Source organism: Vulpes vulpes, chromosome 7 (genome assembly GCF_048418805.1).
Source record: "Vulpes vulpes isolate BD-2025 chromosome 7, VulVul3, whole genome shotgun sequence".
Taxonomy (NCBI): Eukaryota; Metazoa; Chordata; class Mammalia; order Carnivora; family Canidae; genus Vulpes; species Vulpes vulpes.
Window position 1 is genome coordinate 16,113,253 of NC_132786.1, and position 20,974 is coordinate 16,134,226.

The 20,974-nt window shown below is 57.4% G+C and overlaps 2 protein-coding genes across 2 annotated transcripts in view; one reads left to right on the top strand and one right to left on the bottom strand.

Moving 5' to 3' along the window:
- The window catches only part of LOC140599525 (uncharacterized), a 476,056-nt gene that overhangs the window by 268,702 nt on the left and 186,380 nt on the right, over positions 1 to 20,974 (top strand). The gene's annotated exons all lie outside the window — the stretch shown is intronic.
- LOC140599526 (adenylate cyclase type 1-like) overlaps positions 11,040 to 20,974 on the bottom strand; it is a 53,786-nt gene continuing 43,851 nt past the window's right edge. The window contains exons 2-6 of the mRNA XM_072762681.1: positions 20,383 to 20,615; positions 15,518 to 15,712; positions 15,282 to 15,379; positions 11,386 to 11,898; positions 11,040 to 11,148 (exon numbers count right to left, since the gene is read on the bottom strand). Coding sequence (XP_072618782.1) covers positions 11,040 to 11,148; positions 11,386 to 11,898; positions 15,282 to 15,379; positions 15,518 to 15,712; positions 20,383 to 20,615 — 1,148 coding nt within the window. The remainder of the gene's footprint in view (positions 11,149 to 11,385; positions 11,899 to 15,281; positions 15,380 to 15,517; positions 15,713 to 20,382; positions 20,616 to 20,974) is intronic.

Here is a 20,974-nt window from a genome sequence, read left to right on the forward strand (position 1 = left end):
GGTTCCCCAAAGTCGGACGTGACCCGAGTGATTCATGGGGGTGAAGGTGGGGCGGCTGGGGCCCCCTTGCAGACGGAGGGCTCACGGGCCAGGTTCTCGTGTCTCGGGGACACCAGAGGCTCCAGGACTGCGTGGGCGGTGGGGCAGGAGCTCACCCTGACCTCAGGCACTTCCCGGGGCAGACGTGCAACCGGAGCCAGGCGGGGGGTAGCGGGAGGGGTGGGCGGGTGGTGGTGGCTGCAGGGCCCAGCAGCCCCTCCTCATCTCTCCAGGGCCTCGGGCCCCAGGCTGGGGCTGCCCCCCCAGCTCTGCTTCGGACTCAAGATTCCCTGCGGTCTCCCTGCCACCACCCAGGCCCCAGCTTGGACGTGCTTCCTCCCACCTGGCCGCTGGGAGATGCTGCCTACTTGGCCTCCGGTCCATTGCTGGCCCGTGGACGCCGGGCCGTGCCCCTTGCCCCCACGCAGCCAACCCAGACCAGATGTGCTAGTTCCTTCCCAGCTCAGAGCTGTCCCTGTCCCCACCTGCCCAGGGCCACCCGCCAGCCTGCCCGCCCCCACCCCGTCCTGGGCCCTGGGGCACCTCAGGGAGCTCCTTCTGGCTTCCACAGCCTGCTCCCCCGCTCCGGTCACCCCGGCTTGGCTCCCTCTGACCCCCCCCCCAGCACGGGGCCTGCGGGGACCGTCCACTTGTCCAGGAACACGTGCGTTTACTGCGTGTTGGGTGCCGGTGCGGGGGGCCCGGGGGCATGAGGCTCCCTGGGCAACGGGGCTAATGAGCGTGTGGCCCGCGACCTGCTCCTCTCCCACTACGACAGGACCTCTGGGGCGTCAGAGGACGTCCCCAGCGCGTAGACAGCCAGCCTCGGCCCTGAGTGGGGGTGCTGGTGTGCAGCCCTCGCTCCCACCTGCGGGCAGCGCCTGCAGACCCTGAAGGGCTGGGGGCGAGTGGCTCCTGCTCCGAGAGCCACAGGCTCCTGTCACCACTTCCCACTGCGCCACAGCCGGAAGTCAGCAGTGAGCACCAAGGCCACATGTCTCTGCGCCAATAAAACTTGGTTCAGGTTCACGGGATCCGCATCCCATGCGGTGCTCACGCTCCAGCAAGCAGTCTTCTCTGTGGATTTTCTTCAACCTTCTAAAGCCGTAGAGACACTCTTCATCCCCGGGCTGTGTGGCAAGGTGGTGGTGAGCTCGGCTGAGCCTGTCCTGTGCTGACCCCCGCCCTTGCCCACCTCGTGGGAGGTCAGAGGGGGGCCCAGCCCCATCCCCAGGAGCCTGCTCACACCCCACTGGGCTGCGTCTGCCGTAGCTGTGCAACCTGCAGAGCAAAGCAGGGGATCTGGGGGGCTCAGTGACACCGGGGCCACCTCGTCTCCTGCGGGGCTTGGTGTGACCCAGATCCTGACCTCTCTTCAGAGGCCTGGCTATCCCCCCAGCCAGCAGTCTTCGATGACACAGGCTTCTACGTTCTCATCAGGATCTTCGAAAGCTGTGACGCAGGACAGAAGGGCGACGCTCCCCAGCCAGCTGGTAGGGTCCTCGGGGCAGCACCCCTGTCCCATCGGGTGCTTCTGGGCATGCTCCCCAGGAGACCCCAGGCCCCTGGGTGGCAGGCAGGGCCCCTCCTCCCGTAGTGATGCTCACAGCTGCGGCAGCCAGTGACTGGGCCTCGGGAGCAGATGACCCCTGTCCCCTGTCCCCGGCACAAGAAGGGGCCACCAGCCGTCTCATTCCAGTGCTTGCTCTGTTACGCATTCAACAGACCTTTATTGGGTGCCTCCCATTGCCCACCCGAGGGGCACAGATTGGTGAAGCACACAAACATCTCTGCCCTCACAGCGTTTGTGTTCTAGAATCTTCCTCCACATTGTGGCAGGAAAACCTGGCTTCTCGAGGCACCGAGGACCTACGCTGGTGCTCATTAAATCCCTTGCCCACCCACCCAGCTGCAGCGGGGCTCCAGCGTCACCCTCCCCACCCGGGACACAGTTCGGGTCTCCTTGCAGGGTCCCTGAGGGTGTCCCGTGGCCCGTCACTCCACGGCCCTCCCCCATCCCCCATGCTGGCCCATGTCTTTGCTCCCTGCCCGCGTCCTTCCCCGTCAAATCCCAGTGTGATGAACCAGGCCAAGCACAGCCAACCGCCAAGCACCCCCCACCCCCACCCAGGCAGGCCCTGCCTAAGCTCCCAGCTCCATCCGGGTCCTCGATGTGCCAGTGGACACCTGGGCAGACCCCAGGGTGTGTGGTCGACGGTGGCCGCTCGGCAAGACACGCTGAGTTATTTGCTTTCTGCGGCCGGGCCTCTACCGGCAAGTGAGACACAGCTCAGACTCACGCCTGCAGAGCTCAGTTTGATCAGCTTTTTCTTGGTGGATGATAAATACTGAACTAATTTAAATCAAATCAAACTGTGAATGTGTGTGGAACTTCATTAGCATCCAGGTGACTTGCCCGGCCTGATGGGAACTGCGAAGATAAATGAGACGTGGTTACTGGTCTCAGGGGAGCAGCAGCCACACTGCCAGCTTGTTACTCCGTGACTAGTGAGCGTCAGTCCTATGCCCAGGGCAACGGCGACAGGTGGTACCTGGACCAGGGTGACAGGAGCCTGTCCACATGCAGGAGGGACGGCGTGGGGAGATGAGGCGTGCTGTTTCTGCACCAACGGGCCCCGTGCAGTTCTCGGGGCTCCCAGAATGTCTTGGGGCTGGGGCTGGACGAGCCACGGGGCAGGATGCACGTCTGGAAAATGCACCTATCCTTCTGAGTATAAGAATAGAAAATAAAGCAAAAAAAATCTAAGGAACGTTTAACTTGCCAATAATACTTCCACCCAGAGATAACCATAGTTACCAGTTTTGTCTTTTTCCTGCATTTCAAAAATTTTATGTAGCATGTAGAATTTTCACATATTAAAGCCTGCTCTAAAGGATAACGTCACTGACTGCACAGCATGCGTGGCCACTGTGCCACAGTGCCTTTGCACACCCATCTGTTGATGGGCATTTACATCATTGAATACTATTCCGACAATTCACACTTGTGAGAACTTCCTCCTACAGAAACATTTCCTCTCACTTTCACTTTCTCCTCGAATAAACTCCCAGAAGTGGGATTACCTGTCAAAGCTGAGGGCAAAACTCTTTTCCATTTGGCGCTTGCTTCCCATGTAGGAAATACCAGGTGTCTCCTCCAAACAGGCGTGGAGGTCTCTTCTGGTTTGAATCACCAGCGTTGAACATCGGCACCTGCGTGTGTGTGAAAGCATGTATGTGTGAGTGTGAGCTCCTGAGTGCGAGTTTGTGTTCATGAATGTGTGTGCACATGCACGTGTTAGAGCTTGCGCATGTGTGCATCTGTGTGTGCATGTGTGAACATGTGCACAAGTGCATACATATGAGCATGTGTACGAGTCTGCATGCACATGTGTGCATTTGGGTGTGTGAGCAGATGCATGTGAGCACATGCAGGTAAGCATGTGTGTGCAAGCATGTGAGTGCATGCAAGCATGTGCACGTGGAAGCACATGAGTGTGTACACATGTGTGAGAGCATTGTGTGTATGCACAGTTATGTGCACGCACGTGAGCATATGCATGAGTGGTGAGTGGGTGCATGTGAGCATGTGCATGCGAGTGCGTGCAGGAGTGTATGAGTGAGCCAAAAGGAGTCGCAGAACAGGATGCACATGACCCCGCTCTGCAGAGACCGCGGGGGACTGAGCTGTTCTGTGGTCCTTTCCCAATGCCAAAATCCACCTCCCCTCTGTCCGCGAGGTCATCACGTGTAGACAGTGACATGACTCCAGTGACGCTGACGTACTGGGGCTTGGGTCACTCTCCTCGCGCACCCTACACCCCGGCTGCTCCTGAAGTTCGGGAGAACACTGCAGATCCGATCCTGGCTGCTAACCTGCCCGGTGCCTCCTGTGCCTGCCTCCCCCTGCGTCTCTGGACTTAATGCCGCTCTGGCGTCACCTGTACAGGGTCTCGGTCGGTCACGTCACAGTCGTTTCTGTAACTGAGTTGCAGGCTGCCTTCTTTCTAATAGGTCATGACAGTTAAAAACCAGTAAGCGAGTACCTGTAGGTCAACATGGCAAAGCAAATTTGTGCTTTAAAATCCTCTCTTCTCACAACAGAAGAACTAGGACGTGTAAGAGGGAGAGCAAGACGGAACAAGCCTCCACACGACAGGCGTGTGTCTCTGTGGACAAGAAGAGAGCCCGCTGGGGGGCATTTCTAGTGACTGCTGGGCCCAGGGGTCGCTGGGCGCCAGTGGGGGCAGCCCGTGCGGGCTGGGCCTCGGCCTCCCCCTGCTCGTGCTCCGGGCAAGAGGGGCTGCACCGCGCTCCCGGGGCCTGGGGGGGGGGGCTCAGCACCGCCGGCCCGCGGGGGAGCCACGTCGTCACCAGGTTGCCTGGGCCGAGGGGACCGGCTGACGGCCAGAACCCCGAGATCCCCACGTGGGCTGGCGGAGGTGGCTGAGGGCACGTGTTCACAGGAGGAGAGAGAGAAAAATACCCGCCCTCACCAGCTGTGCCCGAAAACCCAAGCTCCGGGCCGTGTGAAGGGACCAACCCTCACAAATGCGGCAGCAGGTGCTGTAAATCACAGGCCTGGGGGGTGCGCGGCCAGATGGGCTCTTTCCTCACACTCCATCGGGTGTGCAAAATCGGGCGTGTTGCAATTTGCGTTGTGCATTCTGTTCTTTCCAGGGGTAACATGGTAGTACATGCGAGGGGCTGAACCGTGTCCCCCAGGACCCACCTGGGGAAGCCCGAACCCCCGGACCTCAGGTATGACGGTTTGCAGATGGGGTCAGTGATGGAGGTACAATGAGGCCACTGGGGTGGGCTCTAATCCCATAGGACTGGCGTCCTCGTGGGAAGGGGACATCAGGACACAGACCAGCAGAGAGGACAGCCACGTGGGGACACAGGGAAGACACGGGCCCATGAGAGGCCCGAGAGACCGGCTGGAGCCAGCGGGACACCTGGGGACCCAGCCAAGGGCAGCCGAGGGCCTCGGGTTCTTGCTTTCTCTCTTTGGCTTTTTCTTCTGTTGCTGTGGCACATTTTCAAGTAACTTCCAAGAAAGGTGCAAACCCAGATGCTTCTGGAAGCTTCTGTGCGTCTGGTGGTCCCACGGCAGGCCCTCAGTGTGGCTCCTACCCGGGTGCAGAGCTCCGCCTGGGCCTCCCTAGGAGTCTAGAATTTCCAGGGACCCTTCGACTGTCTGTTCAGGTCTAGGCCCTCTGCCAGCGACCTGCGTGTTTTCGTGGAAGCACCTAGAATCCTGCCTTTATCCTTGGCATCTCCCAGGCAGTTACACAAGAGGTGGACTCTTTGGGTCTGTTCCCATCAGTGCCGTCACCTCCAGGTGGCCTCCGGGACTTCAGCTTCTCCGTGTTACCCCAGGGACTGAGCAGACCCCCTCTGTCCAGCTGAGGCCGTCCTGCCCCGACGTTCTGTCTGGTTTTAGCCTCCCCTCTCGGACTTTCTCGGCCAGCTCTCAGACCCGTTTTTACCCGAACACTTGGTTTCTTTTCCAAAAGGTCGCTCTCATTCTCCGAGTGTCCCTTTGTGTGGTATCTGGTTTTTATGTCTGTTCCTCTTCCCAAATAGCTCTGAAAGCACAAACTCAAGATACTTTGGGAAGAGCTCTTCTGTCGCCGAGCAGTGGAGGGGGGTCCCTCCTGGCCTCACCCTCTGCTGTGGGCTCTCCCCCGGGTCCCTCCCGAGCCATGAATGGCCTCTTTCGGGCCATGAGAGCACAGGCCCAGCTTCCAGAAGCCCTGGAGTTCCCCACAAGCTCCATTCTTTGGCAGGGGGGGCTTCTGGTTCTGCCTTTTGGTGAGGGGGTCAGGTAGGCCCAACCTGTCAGGGCACCAGGGTGACAGGGTGACAGCATGGGGAGACACTGAGGGGCCTGACGGCATGGTTCCTGGTGCCGCTGCTGGGTGTTTGTGCCACCCCATGCCTGGCTTCAGTATTTGCACTGACCTTGACCTCTGTGTGCCCACCTTGACCTCCGCGTGCCCACCTTGACCTCCGTGGCCCGGGCAGGCCTCCAGCTTCTCCTGCTGTGACTCACCTTGCTCTGTCCCTGCGACACGCACCCGTCAGCTTGCCTCAGGCCACCCACTCGCCTGGGCACACCTTTCCTTCCCTCTTTGCTGGGTGTGTTCTCTTTGCTGTGCAGCCAGGGGGCGAGGTGGCACCGTCCCCAGAGGAATGAAGGCGTAGGCATGTCGGCCTTTGCTGCCTCGAGTACAGATGACAAAACAGCATCTCCTCGGGGCTCCAGTTTACATGTCTCGGCTCACTTTGCTTCCCATCTGTGCCGGTCACCTGTATCCCCTTGGGATAGGACACTTTGCACCCTGGCTTCATCATTTTCTTGACTCGTATGAGCTCTTTACATGTAGAAAGCCGTTCACCCCTCTCCCCTTATTTGCCGCCAATGCTGTTCACGGTGTGACTTAGGAATATGAAGGAGAGAAAACCCGTGGTGACAACTGCGTCCTGACCAGTCCCTGCCTTATTTGTGCCTCAGCCAGGACCCCAAAGCCGTTCACGGATCCCCTTGAACTTAACCTGAACGTCTCCTGCAAACCATTTTGGGAGCCCCACCTGGCCTCCTCCCACCTCTGCAGAGTAGGACAGAAGCCAGGTCGGCCCTGGGGGCATCCAGATGCCCAGGGGACAATGGCCTGTGCTCCCTGGAATTACCGTGACTTGAAACTTGATGTTTTTGTATCTGTAAGAATCAGGTGGAGCCAACCTGCTTCTCGGGAAAGCCACTTGACGGCCTTCCGTGTGACTGCATGTGGGCCGCCTACATGAACCAGCTACGTGTCTGCCCAGCGGAGCTTTGAAAGCAGCTCCGACTTCTTCAGTTGTTCTCTACAAGCAAACAGAACTATGCCCAGAAAGCCCACCAGCCTAAAGGACTCCCGATGTCACCACAGCACGATGGTCAGCTTTCTGCCCTTAGAGCCCACCTGCGAGCGTTGTCATCCTGTGTGTCAAGTGGGTTTGCACCACCTCCCTCCCAGTTACCAGGCGGATCCAACGAGGCGGCCCCGGCATCTGGCAGCTCGGGCCCCTTCACCGGGCACTGGGGGCCAGCAGCTGGAACAGCATCCGTCGTCCCCTGGTGCTGGACATCCGAGATCCAGGTTGGGGGGGGGTCCCTCCCGAGGCCTCCCCTGGGCAAGCGGACGGTCATGTCCTCCCCGGGTCCTCCCAGGGTCGTCCCTCAGTGCAGGTCTGCATCCTGACGTCCTCTTCTGATGAGGACGTGGTCACACTGGAGCAGGGCCCACCCTAGTGACCTCGTTTACCTCATCACCTCCTTAAAGACCCCTCTCCACATACAGACCCATTCTGAGGTCCTGGGAGGTAGAGAGGAGACACGATCCAGCCCTCCACGCCTGTGTAGGTGCCTCCTGGGATTTAGTGTGCCATATGTGCCTTCTACCTGCCTGCAGGTATCTGGAAAGAGTCCCCAAAGGGGTGATGTAAGGGAAACAGGGTATACGGGTCCCGGTCCCCAGAGCTGGTGACCATCAGAGCAAGGGCTGCGGTCGGGGTGCTCGTGGCCCAGGAGCCAGGCCTGTAGCACCTGGCAACATGGTCCCCCTTCCCCCGGAGCGCTTGGCATCAATATTTGCTGCTGCTGAATCATCACGGGGCTGTGGTGCCCCTTGGAGCAGATTTCCCCAATCTTCCCTAAAACAGTAGCAGGCTGGTGACTCATGAAGTTTTGTAACTGAGGGCCTGTCAGGTTTTGTAACTGAGGGCCAAGCCGGGGTGGGAGGGGATGCTGCTGGCCCACACGCTTAAAAAGAATGTATGTGTTCATAACTCTTGGGAAGAAGAAAGAAGAAAGAAGAAAGAAGAAAGAAGAAAGAAGAAAGAAGAAAGAAGAACAACAACAACAACAACAGCGACAAAGATCTTTGAGCCAAAGGAAAATGAAATGACATTTAATGTCAAAATTTGTAAATTAAGCAGGACTTGGAGGAAAATGTACCCTAAAACCCCTGAGTTAGAGAAAGTACAAATCATCCTGAGAAACTAGAGAACATGAGTAAATTAACCCCAAAGTTATCAGAAGAAAATAAAGATCAGAGTAGAATTCAATGAAATTGGAAACTCAAAATAGAGAAAGACCAATAAGACCAAAAGCTATTTCTTGAGATCAATAAAATGTATCAATTTCAATTCACATTGATCAAAAAAAAAAAAAAAAAAGTCTACACAATCCTACATCAGGAGAGAGGGGATGTCACCACAAATCCTACAAATGGTAAAGTGGGTAAGAAGGGAATAGTAAAAACAAGTTTGTGATAATCGAATGAACAACGTTCAGGCAATGACATAAATTCCCAAAGCTACCTCAAAAAAGAAAAAAAAGAAGGAAAGCCTTATGGCCCTTTATCTTTAGAGAAGCTCATTTTAGTTAAAACCTTCCTACTCTAAAGACAGACATACAAATCCAAGCCGAAGGGCTTCACTTCCCGAAACGTCTGAGGAAGAAATGGTACCAATTCTACGAACTCTTCCAGAAACCCGCAAAGGAAGGAACAGGTCCCCACTGGTGAGGCCTGCTTCGCTCTGACCTCAAAGCCTTGTCTGGCCTAGAAAATGAGAGAACAACCTATATGTTGGCAAACTGAACACCAATAAAAAATAAATTTACAGAAATAAATGAGTGAATGAATGAATGAATGAATGAAAGACAATGAGAGAACTACATTATTCATGAGCGCCGACGCAAATCCCCTTACCACGTTTTGGCAAAACGAATCCAACAACGCACAGAACCGTTCCCGCATGACAGGCAGGCCCACGCCGGGCCACCTTCCCTCCGAGTCCCGCCACTATGGCGCCACCACCGATGGGAATCACCCTCCCGAGACAGGCATTCCCTGTGCAGGAACAAGTTGCCCTACTATCATCCAAACTGAGGTCGGCGTCCCGATTGTCTGCGGAATCCAAAGGAAACACGGCTCTGGCACACAGGCATTGCGGTGGCCACAGACGAGGAGGAAGCTCAAGCATGCAGGCTCCTGTGACCACCCGGGGTCCGTAAATAATTAGCCCCCAGGCCTGGCCTGACTGATCCACAACGGCGTGAGACACCGTGATGTCTGCGTGACAGGCTTAGGGACCCACAGGGCAAGCGGGCAAAGTCGAGAAATGTCCTTGTTTTGCTGGGTTTACAGGAAGGTGAGGTGGCCTTTCCCGGTACACGTCCTTGGGAAAATATGTCAGTGCGTCGCATGTAGGACCCCTTCCCAGTGACATATGGAGGGTCTCCCTGCCACTGAGCTCCCCAGAAAACTCACCGAGAAGCGGGGGCCCGGGGTGTTATCAGTGGGGAACCCCAGGGCAGGCCCAAACACTGGGCTTACAACATCTAAAGGGGCACCGAGAAGAGCGCCTGCCAACCCAGACGGGGCACCGCAGCCTCTGCCTGTGGCGCTGGCCACACGGCAGGTGCCTGGAGAACAAGCCGCATACTTTTTGGGAATGAAGCGTGAAGAGAGCGGTTTTAACCTCAGTGCGGTTCGCAGAAAAGAATAATTAGGCTATGTTGTTCCCCGGCATACGGACGTGTGTGCAGACCCCCTATGTACTGGGGTACGCACACGCGCACGCACACGGGTCTTCCATCCTCTGTCTACCCGGAGGAACGGGATCACCCTTCATGGTCCCGAACACGCGTCCTGCCCGGACATCCTTAGCCGGGACCTGTCTTTCCCCGGTTAACAAAACCAGAGAAGAAGTATCAGACTGGCCTCCTGCGGGTGGAGCGTCCCAAGAGGTGAACAAGGCGGCGTCCGGAGGCCGCCCAGCCGCACCGAGGGCTTACTGCGCGCCAGGCCCGCCGCCAAGCCCGTCCTGGTGGGGAACTAGTCACTGTATCCTCACCCAGGCTGGAAGGTTTTATGTGTCACCCGGACCGGGTCACAGGGCGCCGACACAGCCACCAAACATCACTTCCAGGTGTCCGTGCCGGTCTCTGCAGCCCATGGTCTTCTTCGGGGAGGGCAACCTCACCCCCCAATCCTCTGGGCTCCACCTGTCTGGCATCGAACACTGGCTCTCCCTGCATCCTGGCCCCCAGGGGGGCCCCAGTCTGGACACGGGGCTCCCAGGATGAGGCGACTGCTCCGGACACCACTCAGACCCCGGCTCCTCCCCGCTGGGCCATGTACCAGTCGCCCGGGCCCGAGCACCTCACATCGCTGCCCTGCTCCCCACCTGCAGGCTCATGCCCTGGGCAGGGCTGCCATGAAGACCAGATACAATTAAATGCCTCGGATGCTAGAGAGCAGCTTCGTAATACATCAGGAGTAGAAAGCTCCCGAGAGCTCGCATCCACCGACTCTGTTCTAGGGCGCGCCCCCTGCCCACTTCTAGCCGGGGAAGCCAAGGGAGGCTCTCCACCCAGGGTCCAGACGTCTGCAAGTGGCACAGGTGGACTTGTCCAGCAGGCCGGAAGGCCTCCCCATCCAGAGCCGAGGGACACAGCAGGGGACGAGGGGGGCCCCTCGGGCATGCCCGGCTGGTCCAGACGAGCACCGGTGTGCTGGTCACCTGGCAGGTGCACAGCCCACGCCTCCGGTAGTCATCCCCTCCCTCCCCAGGCTCGGGGCCGACAGCTCTCATACCTGCACCCGCACACCTACTAACTTGGGTGGGCGGTGCAAGAGTAGCGTTTTCTGCACACTCCCATGACCCTGGGGAGACCCGCTGACCCGTGCAGCGCAGCAAAGGCTGAGCCACTCTGCGTGGCAGCCCTACTGCCGGACGCCTCTGGGGATGGGGAGCTCACTGCTCAGGATGCCACCAAACTCCTCTGCCTGTCAGGTGGGGTCATGCGGTTGTGCTCAGCTCCCCCTGGTCCCCGTCCTGCCCCAGCACTAGCCCCTACACCCGCATGGCCCCTCCCCAGGGGCTCTTTTGCCGCACCCCACCTTCCGTGGAGCATACAGAGCGCCTATTGCCTGTGCCATCCAGAGCTAGTCCAGCCACAGGACGTCCACCTGCCGGGCGTGCAGGGCCAGCGTGCACGAGAATAGCAGGATAACCATGATGGGCTCGAAGCTGAGCCCGGACACCGCGTTGCACCTGGGGTAGGTGGGGGGGGGGTGAGGGGGGAAACCTCTTCAGTACGGAGGGCCCAAGACCCATCCACGTGCCCTCAGGTCAGGCCAGTCGGCAACACCTGCCACCGGCCCGGCTGCAGCACCTCCCGCCTGAACCGAGGCCTCACTGGCCCTGGGCCCAAATGGACACACGGAGAAGCCGCGGAAACAGACAGCGCCTGACGTGTGTGTCCGGGGGGCCCCGCAGCAGTGCACCTACCCCGAGGCCCGGGTGTAGCCGCTGAGCTCCAGGACCAGGATGTAGGACGCGGTGAGCATGAGGAGCAGGATCATTTTGGGCAGGGAGGACACTCGCAGGAAGATGGCCAGTGGCAGCGTGCCCACAGGCCGCAGAGCAGGGCGCGGGGCACAGACTCGCAGGGCGCAGTGGACAGCAGTGTGCTCTTGCCGCCGGGTGTCGGGACCACCAGGGTCCTGTTGGGGCTGGAGCTCCAGGCCCAGGGCAGACAGTCCACCTGGAGGGGGCTGACGAGTGGAGGGGACAGGGGCAGAGGGGAAGGGGCGGAGGGGGCGGGGGTGAAGGGGGAGGAGGAGCAGAGAAAGCAGGGCCAGAGGAGGCAGGGGCAGAGGGGGCAGGGGAGGAGGGGCGGGGGGGAAGGGGCAGAGGAGGCAGCGGTGGAGGAGACAGGGGTGGAGGAACAGATAGGAAGAGGGGGCGCTGGGTGCAGAGGAGGCGGGGTTGGAGGGGGCAGAGGAGCAGAAGGAGCAGGGGCTGATGGGGCGTTGGGGGTGGAAGAGGCAGGGGTGGAGGAGGCAGGGGCAGAGGGAACACAGGGTCAAGAAGAGGCAGGGGTGGAGGGGATGGTGGGGAGTGGAGGCAGCAGGGGCAGGAGTGGAGGGGGCAGGGGCAGAGGGGTCATGGGCAGAAGAGCAGGGGTGGAGGGGCAGGGGTGTTGAGACAGCGGCAGGGGTGGCAGGGAGATGGGGGCTCAGGACCAGCCGCCCTCAGCCCCACCTGCCCCGCCCACCTGCTGCTACAGCTTCCTGTGGGAGGAGGGGATGCTCCCAGGTCTGCTTTTCCCTCTCCCTCTGCCCGTCCCCAAAATTGTGCTTTCTTGCTCTCTCTCAAATAAATAAAATCTTTTTAAAAGAACGAAGGCGGCTTAAATACATTTTGCAATAGTCAACACGAACCTTCGTGGATAAAAGCACAAAGTTCTTTTTAGATTCACGCTCGTGAAATTCGAAACAAAAACTAAAATAAAGACCACAGGGACCCGGCACAAGACGCTGACGAGACCCGCAGCCAGCCAGGGCCGGCCCTCTGGGGAAGTCCCGACCCTCCTGTCCCCACCAGCTGGCCTTCCGCGTCCTACGGGGCTCCCATGGCACAGCCTCGGTTCCAGATTCCGTTCCGGATAACTGAGCCTGATGCTCCCGCGCCACGCAGACACACTGGGCCCCCAGATCTCGGGGAGAGGAGCCCCCTCTAGTGGCGCCAGCCCCGACTGCTCACCCCTGGCGCTGGCCACCTCCCTCCCTGTCCAATCTCGTGTCCACCCCCGGCCGGAACTGGGATGTGCCTGCGGACTCTCGCCCGGCCGACAAGGCACACGCAGCTCACCCATTCGCTCAGGAAACGGGGGGAAAGGGGTTCCTCCCGCTGTGGACATCAGGAACCCCTGGGGGCACTGCCCAGGCCTGGCCTCTGGTGGCCTCTGGTGACTGGAGGGCCACAGGCCGACGCTCAGCAAGCTGTGCCCGCAGTGCAGGGAGGCTGAAGCAGGAGGTGGCCTGGAGTGTGCAGGTGGAGCTCAGAGGCGGGGGCGGCCTGGGGGGTGGATGCGCCGTTCCCATTTGGCAGCCAACCGGCCAAGCGGTGGCGGGTTCCAACGACGATGCTGAACGGGGGACACAATCTGCCCCTGTAGCTCCTCCAGTCTGGCCCTCCCTCCGCGCTCTACTCACTGAAGGGCATATGCGGCGGGCGCTAGCCGCTCCCGGATGTCCTACGGCCGGGCAGGGACTTATGAGTCCTGGATGCACTCACGCAGGACAGCTCTGATCCCACCGCCCACGTGTCAGCGCCACACGACGCTCCGCGGAAACGAGAGCGCCAGCGAGCCGCCGGGGGTTGGGCTCGGTCACCTCCGACCCGGGGCGCCCAATGAGCACCTGTCACACCGCCCACACTGCGGGCAGCCCGGTTCCACTCCCTCTGCTTCCCGGGCACCAGCTCCCCCGCACTCATTCCACAGCGCACGGTGACATACAGGGATCCGGTGTCTTGGGACCCAGGCCTCGGGGCCACTGAGCACAGCGGAGTGCACAAGGCCGGACACACCGACTCGCCGGGTACAGAGAACACGCCAGGGCTAGGACGCGGGCCCGCAGGAACCACGGGGCGCTGTCATCCTCCTCGCCGGCCCTGCTCAGGGTCGCGGACCCCTGGCAGAAGGGCCTGCCTGGCAGGGTCACCTGACAGCCACCTCCCCAGGTGCCCAGCTGGCATGCTGGCCCGGCCTCGGTGCCTGTCCCATGCCCTTCAGAACCTTCGGCCTTGTCACTGCCCCGTCTCCACCCCGGGGGCGACCCCCAAGGTGGGAGGCCAGGACCCGCTGTCCCCGGCAAACGGACAAAGGAACAGAATCGGCAGGTGCGCACGGCCCCACCTGGGAGGCATCCCGCATGCAGAGGTTCAGGGGTCAGGGGCTGGGCCAGGATTCAGGGACGCGGCCCTGTGCTCCAGGAGGGGCAGGAATCCAGCAGCGACATCAGACGACAGGGAGGGAGGGAAGGGCCGGCGCACAAGTGCACAGTCATGCGTTCTCATGCACACACGGCCATGCACACGCATGGACACTCACGCAGGCACACTAACAGATGTACAAGAACGTGGTAAGAAAGGGAAGCCGCCAGGGGCCCTAAGGACGTGGGAACCCAGGCCGGGCAGGTGGCAGATGCACCCAGGGAGCTCGCGGAGCCCGTCATCCTAACTGCAGCCACGCAGGGCCTGAGCGAGATGGGCAGGAAGCTTCCCCCCAAAACCCCACCAGTAAGCACAGACATGGGGAGACCCTGCCCCCCGTGGGGGGGCGGTGAGGACCACGCTCTCAGACCTGGCTTTGCACCGACGGGACCCGCTCGCAGGAACACTCGTGCACATGCCTGCCCGCCTGGGATGTCCAAACCCACCGGCCACACACGTGAAGTCCCGAGTTTGGGGGGGTGCGGGGAGTCAGTGTTGATGGAATTCACATCCCAGCAAAATCGTCACAAATGTGACCTCACGGCCAAATCCACAAAAACCCTTAGAGGCCATAAACCCCTGGGAGTGCCAGCCAGCAGAATCTGGCTTCTTCCTGAAAAGCCCCTAAAACTGCGGGCTGGGGCCAACCCCGGTGTGACTGACAAATGCCCGCGATTCCAACCCCCAACCTCTCCACCAAGTCCCTTTCTGTCTTCCCCCCAACTCCTAATCAGTGGGGCCCATGGAGAGGTCCTCCCTCATGGAGGACCTAGCGCTGGGCACTGCCCTCCTGGGTCAAGTCATCTGGGAGCAGATTTTCTAGGAAAAGCTTGATCCCCACACGGGGCCATCAGGTGGTAGCCGTGTTTACAGCATCTGGGGACGGAGCAGCTTCCTGTGCTTTCTGGAAACTCTGGAAACCAAAGGAGAGCCACTCCACCAGGGGGTCTAAGAAACTGGCCTCTCTGGAAGGAAAGTGGACGTTCCTCCTGAAAACAAACACTGCCAAACTCTCCTTGACTTTGGGTAACTGATTATTACTAAATTACTACGTTTCTCTTCCTTTCCAGAGGCCACTATTTCTCACTTTAACATATCTGAAGAAGACGTGCACCTAGAAATCAACGTCCCTCGAAATCTGTCCTGAAGTCAAGGGTACATGTTGGGCGGATGGAAAGGCGCTGAAAATATCTTGTGTCTTAGAACTGTGTAAACGACACACGAGAACCTGAGCGTGAGCGACCAACATGTGTGCCAGAGAGGGCCTGCCTGACGGCTGACTGCAACCAGGGGACAACGGGATGTGGCTCGTGCGGTCCCGGTGCCAGGGACCACGGGGGCAATGAGCAGACGAGGAAGGACCTCCGGCGCCCTCCTGCCCCGACGGTCAGGCCCGTCACACTTACTGCGGGATGATGGGAAGGTAGACGAGGCCGAACAGGGCGGTGAGGATGAGCGCCAGCACAACGGCACTGGTGAAATACTCGTCCTGGAGCTGGTGGTACTGGGAGACACGGAGACCACCCATCAGTGGCTGCAGCTGCCAGGACATATGCAGGGTCCCCGCAGGGACACCCGAGACCCGAGGACCATGCCGCCTGGAGACGGGTCGCGGGCGGCTCCCGGGGCCCCTGCCACCTACCTTGCGCTCGCGCTCAGCCTGCTTGTACTTCAGGGTGAAGAAGTCCAGGTCTGCCATCTCCAGCTCCATCTGGCGTGCTTCTAGGAGGCGGCCGATGTACCTGTTGACGCGCGTGCCCGGTGTGGTGTAGACGACGTTCGCAGAGAACGATGAGCGGTTTCTGAGTTTCTCCGATGCGGTTCTCAATGCCCTCCGCTGCCACCATGGAGGGAAAAAAACAAATGTCAAATCCTCCACTCATTTAAGAAAAAGCTCTTCCACTCCCTCAGCCTGCTGTCTGGCAGGGCAGGTGCGGGGCCGAGATGCGGTCGTGCCTCCACCACCTGAAATCCCAGGTGACTTAGTGCATCATTGGCCCTGAGACGCCTGCGTCTGCAAATACAGGCAGACGACGTTCATGTGGCACTCCGTGTGGATGTGGGCGGAACCAAGCACAGAGCAAGAAAACAGGAGTTGGTTCTTAAAAAATATCAATAAAATTGACAGATCTCCAGCAGGCATGACAACAAAAAAAAAAAGAAAGAGAGACTAACAAACCTGGGGATGAAACAATTCTACTATAGACTCTGCTGACGTCAAAAAGGCAATAAGGAAATACTGTGAACAATTACACACCTTAATTTGACGACTCAGACCAATGAACGACTCGGAACACACACGCTACCACAACTCACCTAACATGAAAGATTATGAGATTAGCCCTGTAATTTACTAAAGAAATTCAACTCATAAATGTAAAGTTCCCGAAAAATGAATCTCCAGCTCCAGGTGGCTTCACTGGAGAATTTTACTCAACGTTTAAATAAGAATTAACACCAATTCTGCATCAACTCTTCCAGAAAACAGAAAAGGTAACACCTTCCAACTCACTTTATAAACTCGGAATCATCCTGATACCAAAGTCAGACCGAGACAAGACAAAAAAAGGAACACGACAGGCCATCTCTTTCAATACCGATGCTACAATCCTTAACAAAACAGCAAATAGAATTCGGCAGCCTAAGAACAGAAGCACGCACCATGACCATGAATAGAGATGCAGATCCTTTTACACATCTGCACATCGATGCAATACACCACAGAAAAAAATCCCATAGTTGTGTCAATTGACACAGAAAAATTTGACAGTTGAATCTGACAAAATTCAACACTCATTCTTGATAAACAAGATCAGAAAACTAGGGAGGGAGGGGAAGTTCTCCAACTTGATGAAGATCTACAGAATACTGACAGCTACTATCGTACTTGCTGGTGAAAGATGGAGTGCTTTCAGCAACCCCAGCCATTGCAATAGGGCAAGAAAAAGAAAAAAAAAGAACATCAGAAAACTGGCCCTTTGCAGATGCCACAATGGTGTATGTAGAAAATTCTATGTAGGGGAGGAAACAACTCTAGAACAAATGAATTCCATAAGGTCACTGGATACAAGATGAACATAAAAAAGGTATTTCTTGGGGCACCTGGGTGGCTCAGTCAGTTGGGCGTCTGAGTCTTGGTTTCAGCTCTGGACATGATCTCGGGGTCCTGGGATGAAGCCTCACATTGGGCCCCCTGCTCAGCAGGTAATCTGCTTGAGCGTCTCCTTCTCCCTCTGCTCCTCCCCCTGCTTGTGCACTCTCATTCTCTCTCTCTAAAAATAAGTGTATTTCTTAAACTAATAATCAACATGTGAAGACCAAAGTTAAAATTCAGTGCCATATGTACTCATGGAGAAAAACGAAGTACTAGCTACAAATCTAACACATACACAACTTGTATGCTGAAGACTAGATGATACTGATGAAAGAAATAAAAGATTTCAATGAACAGAGGGACACACGTGCTCATCGATAAGAAGACAGGACACAGTAAAGCTGTCGATTCTCCTCATATTGATGTGCACAGGTCCTTAAAAAAAAAGATTTTATTTGCTTATTCATGAGAGACAGAGAAAGAGGCAGAGACCCAGGCAGAGGGACAAGCAGGCTCCATGAGGCTCCATGCAGGGAGCCCAGTGTGGGACTCCATCCCAGAACCCCGGGTCAGGGCCTAAGCCGAAGACAGATGCTCAACCAATGAGCCACCCAGGTGCCCTGTGGTGCATGGGTTTAATGTAATTCTTATCAAAATCCTAACAGGAATTTTTTCATAGATAGACAGGCTTATCTTAAATATAAATGGAAAGGGAAGGGGATGAGAATAGCTCATTTTTCTCAAAATCACTCAACCCAAGGTTAAGACTGATTGTGTAGCTACCTCCCCTGGTGGGAGCAGTACACTGCTGGTGACAGGGGAGACACAGAGAACTACAGAATAGAGAGTCCAGAAACAGCCTCACACCAGTATGGTCAATGATTTTTGACTAAATGCAAAAGTAATTCAATGGAAGAGGATAGTCTTGTCAACAAAGGGTGCTGGACCAACTGGTCGTCCCTGTGCAAAAAAGGAAATCTCGACCTAAACCTCACATGTTATAAAAAGAACTTATCAAACTCAACACCCAAGAAACAAACAATCCAATCCTGAAATGGGCAAAAGACATGAACAGAAATCTCACAGAGGAAGACATAGACGTGGCCGACAAGCACATGAGACAATGCTCCGCATACAGATCAAAACCACGAGATCCCACCTCACACCAGTGAGAATGGAGAACACTGGCCAGACAGGAAACCACAAATGTTGGAGAGGATGTGGAGAAAGGGGGACCCTCCCGCACTCTTGGTGGGAATGTGAACTGGTGCAGCCACTCTGGAAAACTGTGTGGAGGTTCCTCAAAGAGTTAAAAATAGATCTGCCCGGCGACCCAGCAATTGCCCTGCTGGGGATTTACCCCAAAGATACAGATGCAGGGAAACGCCAGGACACCTGCACCCCGAGGTTTCTAGCAGCAATGTCCACAAGAGCCAAATTGTGGAAGGAGCCTCGGTGTCCACCGAAAGATGATGGATAAAGAAGATGTGGTCTCTGTATACAATGGAATATTCCACAGCCATTAGAAACGACAAATACCCACCATTTGCTTCGATGCTCCGATGGAACCGGAGGGTATTATGCTGAGTGAAGTGAGTAATCGGAGAAATATGGTTTCACTTATATGGGGAATATAAGAAATAGTGAAAGGGAATAAAGGGGAAAGGAGAGAAAATGTGTGGGAAAAATCAGAGAGGGAGACAAACCACAAGCGACCCCTAACTCTGGGAAACGAACAAGGGGTGGAAGAAAGGGAGGTGGGTGCGGGGTGGGGGTGACTGGGTGACGGGCACGGAGGGGGGCACTTGCCGGGATGAGCACTGGGTGTTATGCTGTATGTTGGCAAATCTAACTTAAATTTAAAATTGTGATAAAATATATGTATCTATAAAAGATTAACTCAAAATGCACCATAAGTTTAACCAGAAAACATATAAGTATAAACTTTTAGAAGAAACATGATCATCTTTATGGTTTTGGCTACATCGAAAATTCTTAGAACACCAGAAACACAGTCCAGAAAGGAAAAAATATCAGTAAATCGGACATCTTTGAAATTTGAAACCTCTGTCCTGGGAAAGACACTGTGAACGGGACGAAAAGACAAGCCACACGTATGACAGTAGGATCAGATCCCGGATTCATCGAGAGTTCCGAAAAGTCAACAGTACCCAAGAAAAACAAAACCACTGCAATTACAAAGCAGACAGACATTTTGCCAACAAAGAAGAGAAAATATATGGACAGAAACAAGGACTTGAACAGGTGGCTGGCATGACGAGCCACCTGGGAGATGCCAATAAACGCAAGTCACTAAACATGTGTTGGAACAGCCAAATTTTTCTAAAAAGAGACCACACAAAGCTGGCTGGATGCAGAGAAGCTGAGTCTCGCACACGGGGCTGCCGGGAACGTGGTATGGGACGGTCTTTCCGGAAACAGTTTGGCGGTTTCTTAAAAAAAAACAAAAACCAAAAACAAGTCCCATCCGCGGCACAGCTGGGCATCTGTCCCAGATAATAAGCATTTACGTCCCCACGAAAGAGAACGCGAGCGAATGTTGCGGTTTTATTTTTAACAGTCACGGTCGGGAACAAGCTAAACGTCCTTCAAGGGTCCTGCAAACGGTGGCCCGCCCGCCCCGCGGAATGCCAGCCGGCCACGGGGGACGGGGGACCCGGGGCTCCGTCCCGAGGGAGGAGGAGCCAGGGTCACGCGTCCAGGATGACCTCAGTGCTAGGTCAGCAAGGAGAGCCGTCCGTGGGGGGCCCGGGGGGTGGGAGCGGGCAGTGTGGCACAGCAGAAGGGGGATTGTGGTGTGAGGGAACGTTCCGGGCCCCAAGTGTGGCCTCCAGGATGACCCGGGGCACAGCCACACGCACCACCCAGCGGTGCCCTTCACTAGCTCAGGTGCACACGTCCTGGGGAGCTGCGACCTCGGGGAGCCCCCCAGGGGCCCCAGTGTGCACACTGCGTGCTGCCACCACGGACTTGCGTGCGGCCAGGGTGGTGCATCACTGCCCCCCTCCGGAAAGCAGAGAGAACATGGAAGGGGTTGGGACAGAGCCGTCACCCACGACCCCTGCTGGGCAGGTTGCTCCCACGCGACCAGCAGCGAGCGCGACCCTGCTCCTCCCGGCCTTCGAGGGCAGGACCTCCACTGCGCCCCCCCAGCTCCCGTGCCCCGTGGCGAGGCCTCGCTTTCCCTCTTTGTCGTTCTTCCCTGCACTTTCCACAACAATCATGTTTCCTCGGAAAACAAGTCAGAGCCAAGGTCACAAGGAAACGTGCCCGTTTTGGTGCAGACTCTGGCCGCCTGGGCCTGTTTCTTGACCTGCCGGAGGGCAGGCTCGAGGCCTGGGTGCAGAGCTCTGGGTGCGGGCCAGCTGTGCAGCCCCGAGGGCGCCCCTGACCTCTCTGCTCCGGCTTCCCGGGCTGCGACCCACAACGATGGGGGGCACGGCGTGCTGCCCGCGGGAAGCATCGGAATCCACGCAGAGACCCAGGTGAGGCAGAGCCGCCGGGAGCAAGAGGCCCTTGCGGGAAGTCGGGAGGCCGGGCTGGGCCGGCTGACCCCGGGCAGGAGAGGTGACCCGGACCTGCTCTGCTTGCCTCCAGGCCTTGCAGGGACATGGGGGGAACGGGGCTGTCCGGGCAGGAGAGCCAGCTTGGGGGCCGACATGGACTTGCCTGCTCTGCGTCCTTCCCGCCAGCTGAAACGAGGATGCAATGACCGGAGCCCCAGCATCCCGGCTGGGCCACGTGGCGATGACAGCAGGCAGGCAGGCAGGCCGGAACAGGGTCACGGGTCTGGCTCAAGGTGATCATGAAGCTGCCACGTGGGCCCCCACCTGCCTGCTCTCTGGGTTCACTTTAAGCATAAGAAAGCTAACCTGTCTCCTGGTCAAGACCCACGACCGCGGGCTTGTACAACAGCACGATGCCCACGCTGACTCACAGCGGCCCTGAGTGCACACACGTGTGACATGCATATGGGGGGCTCAG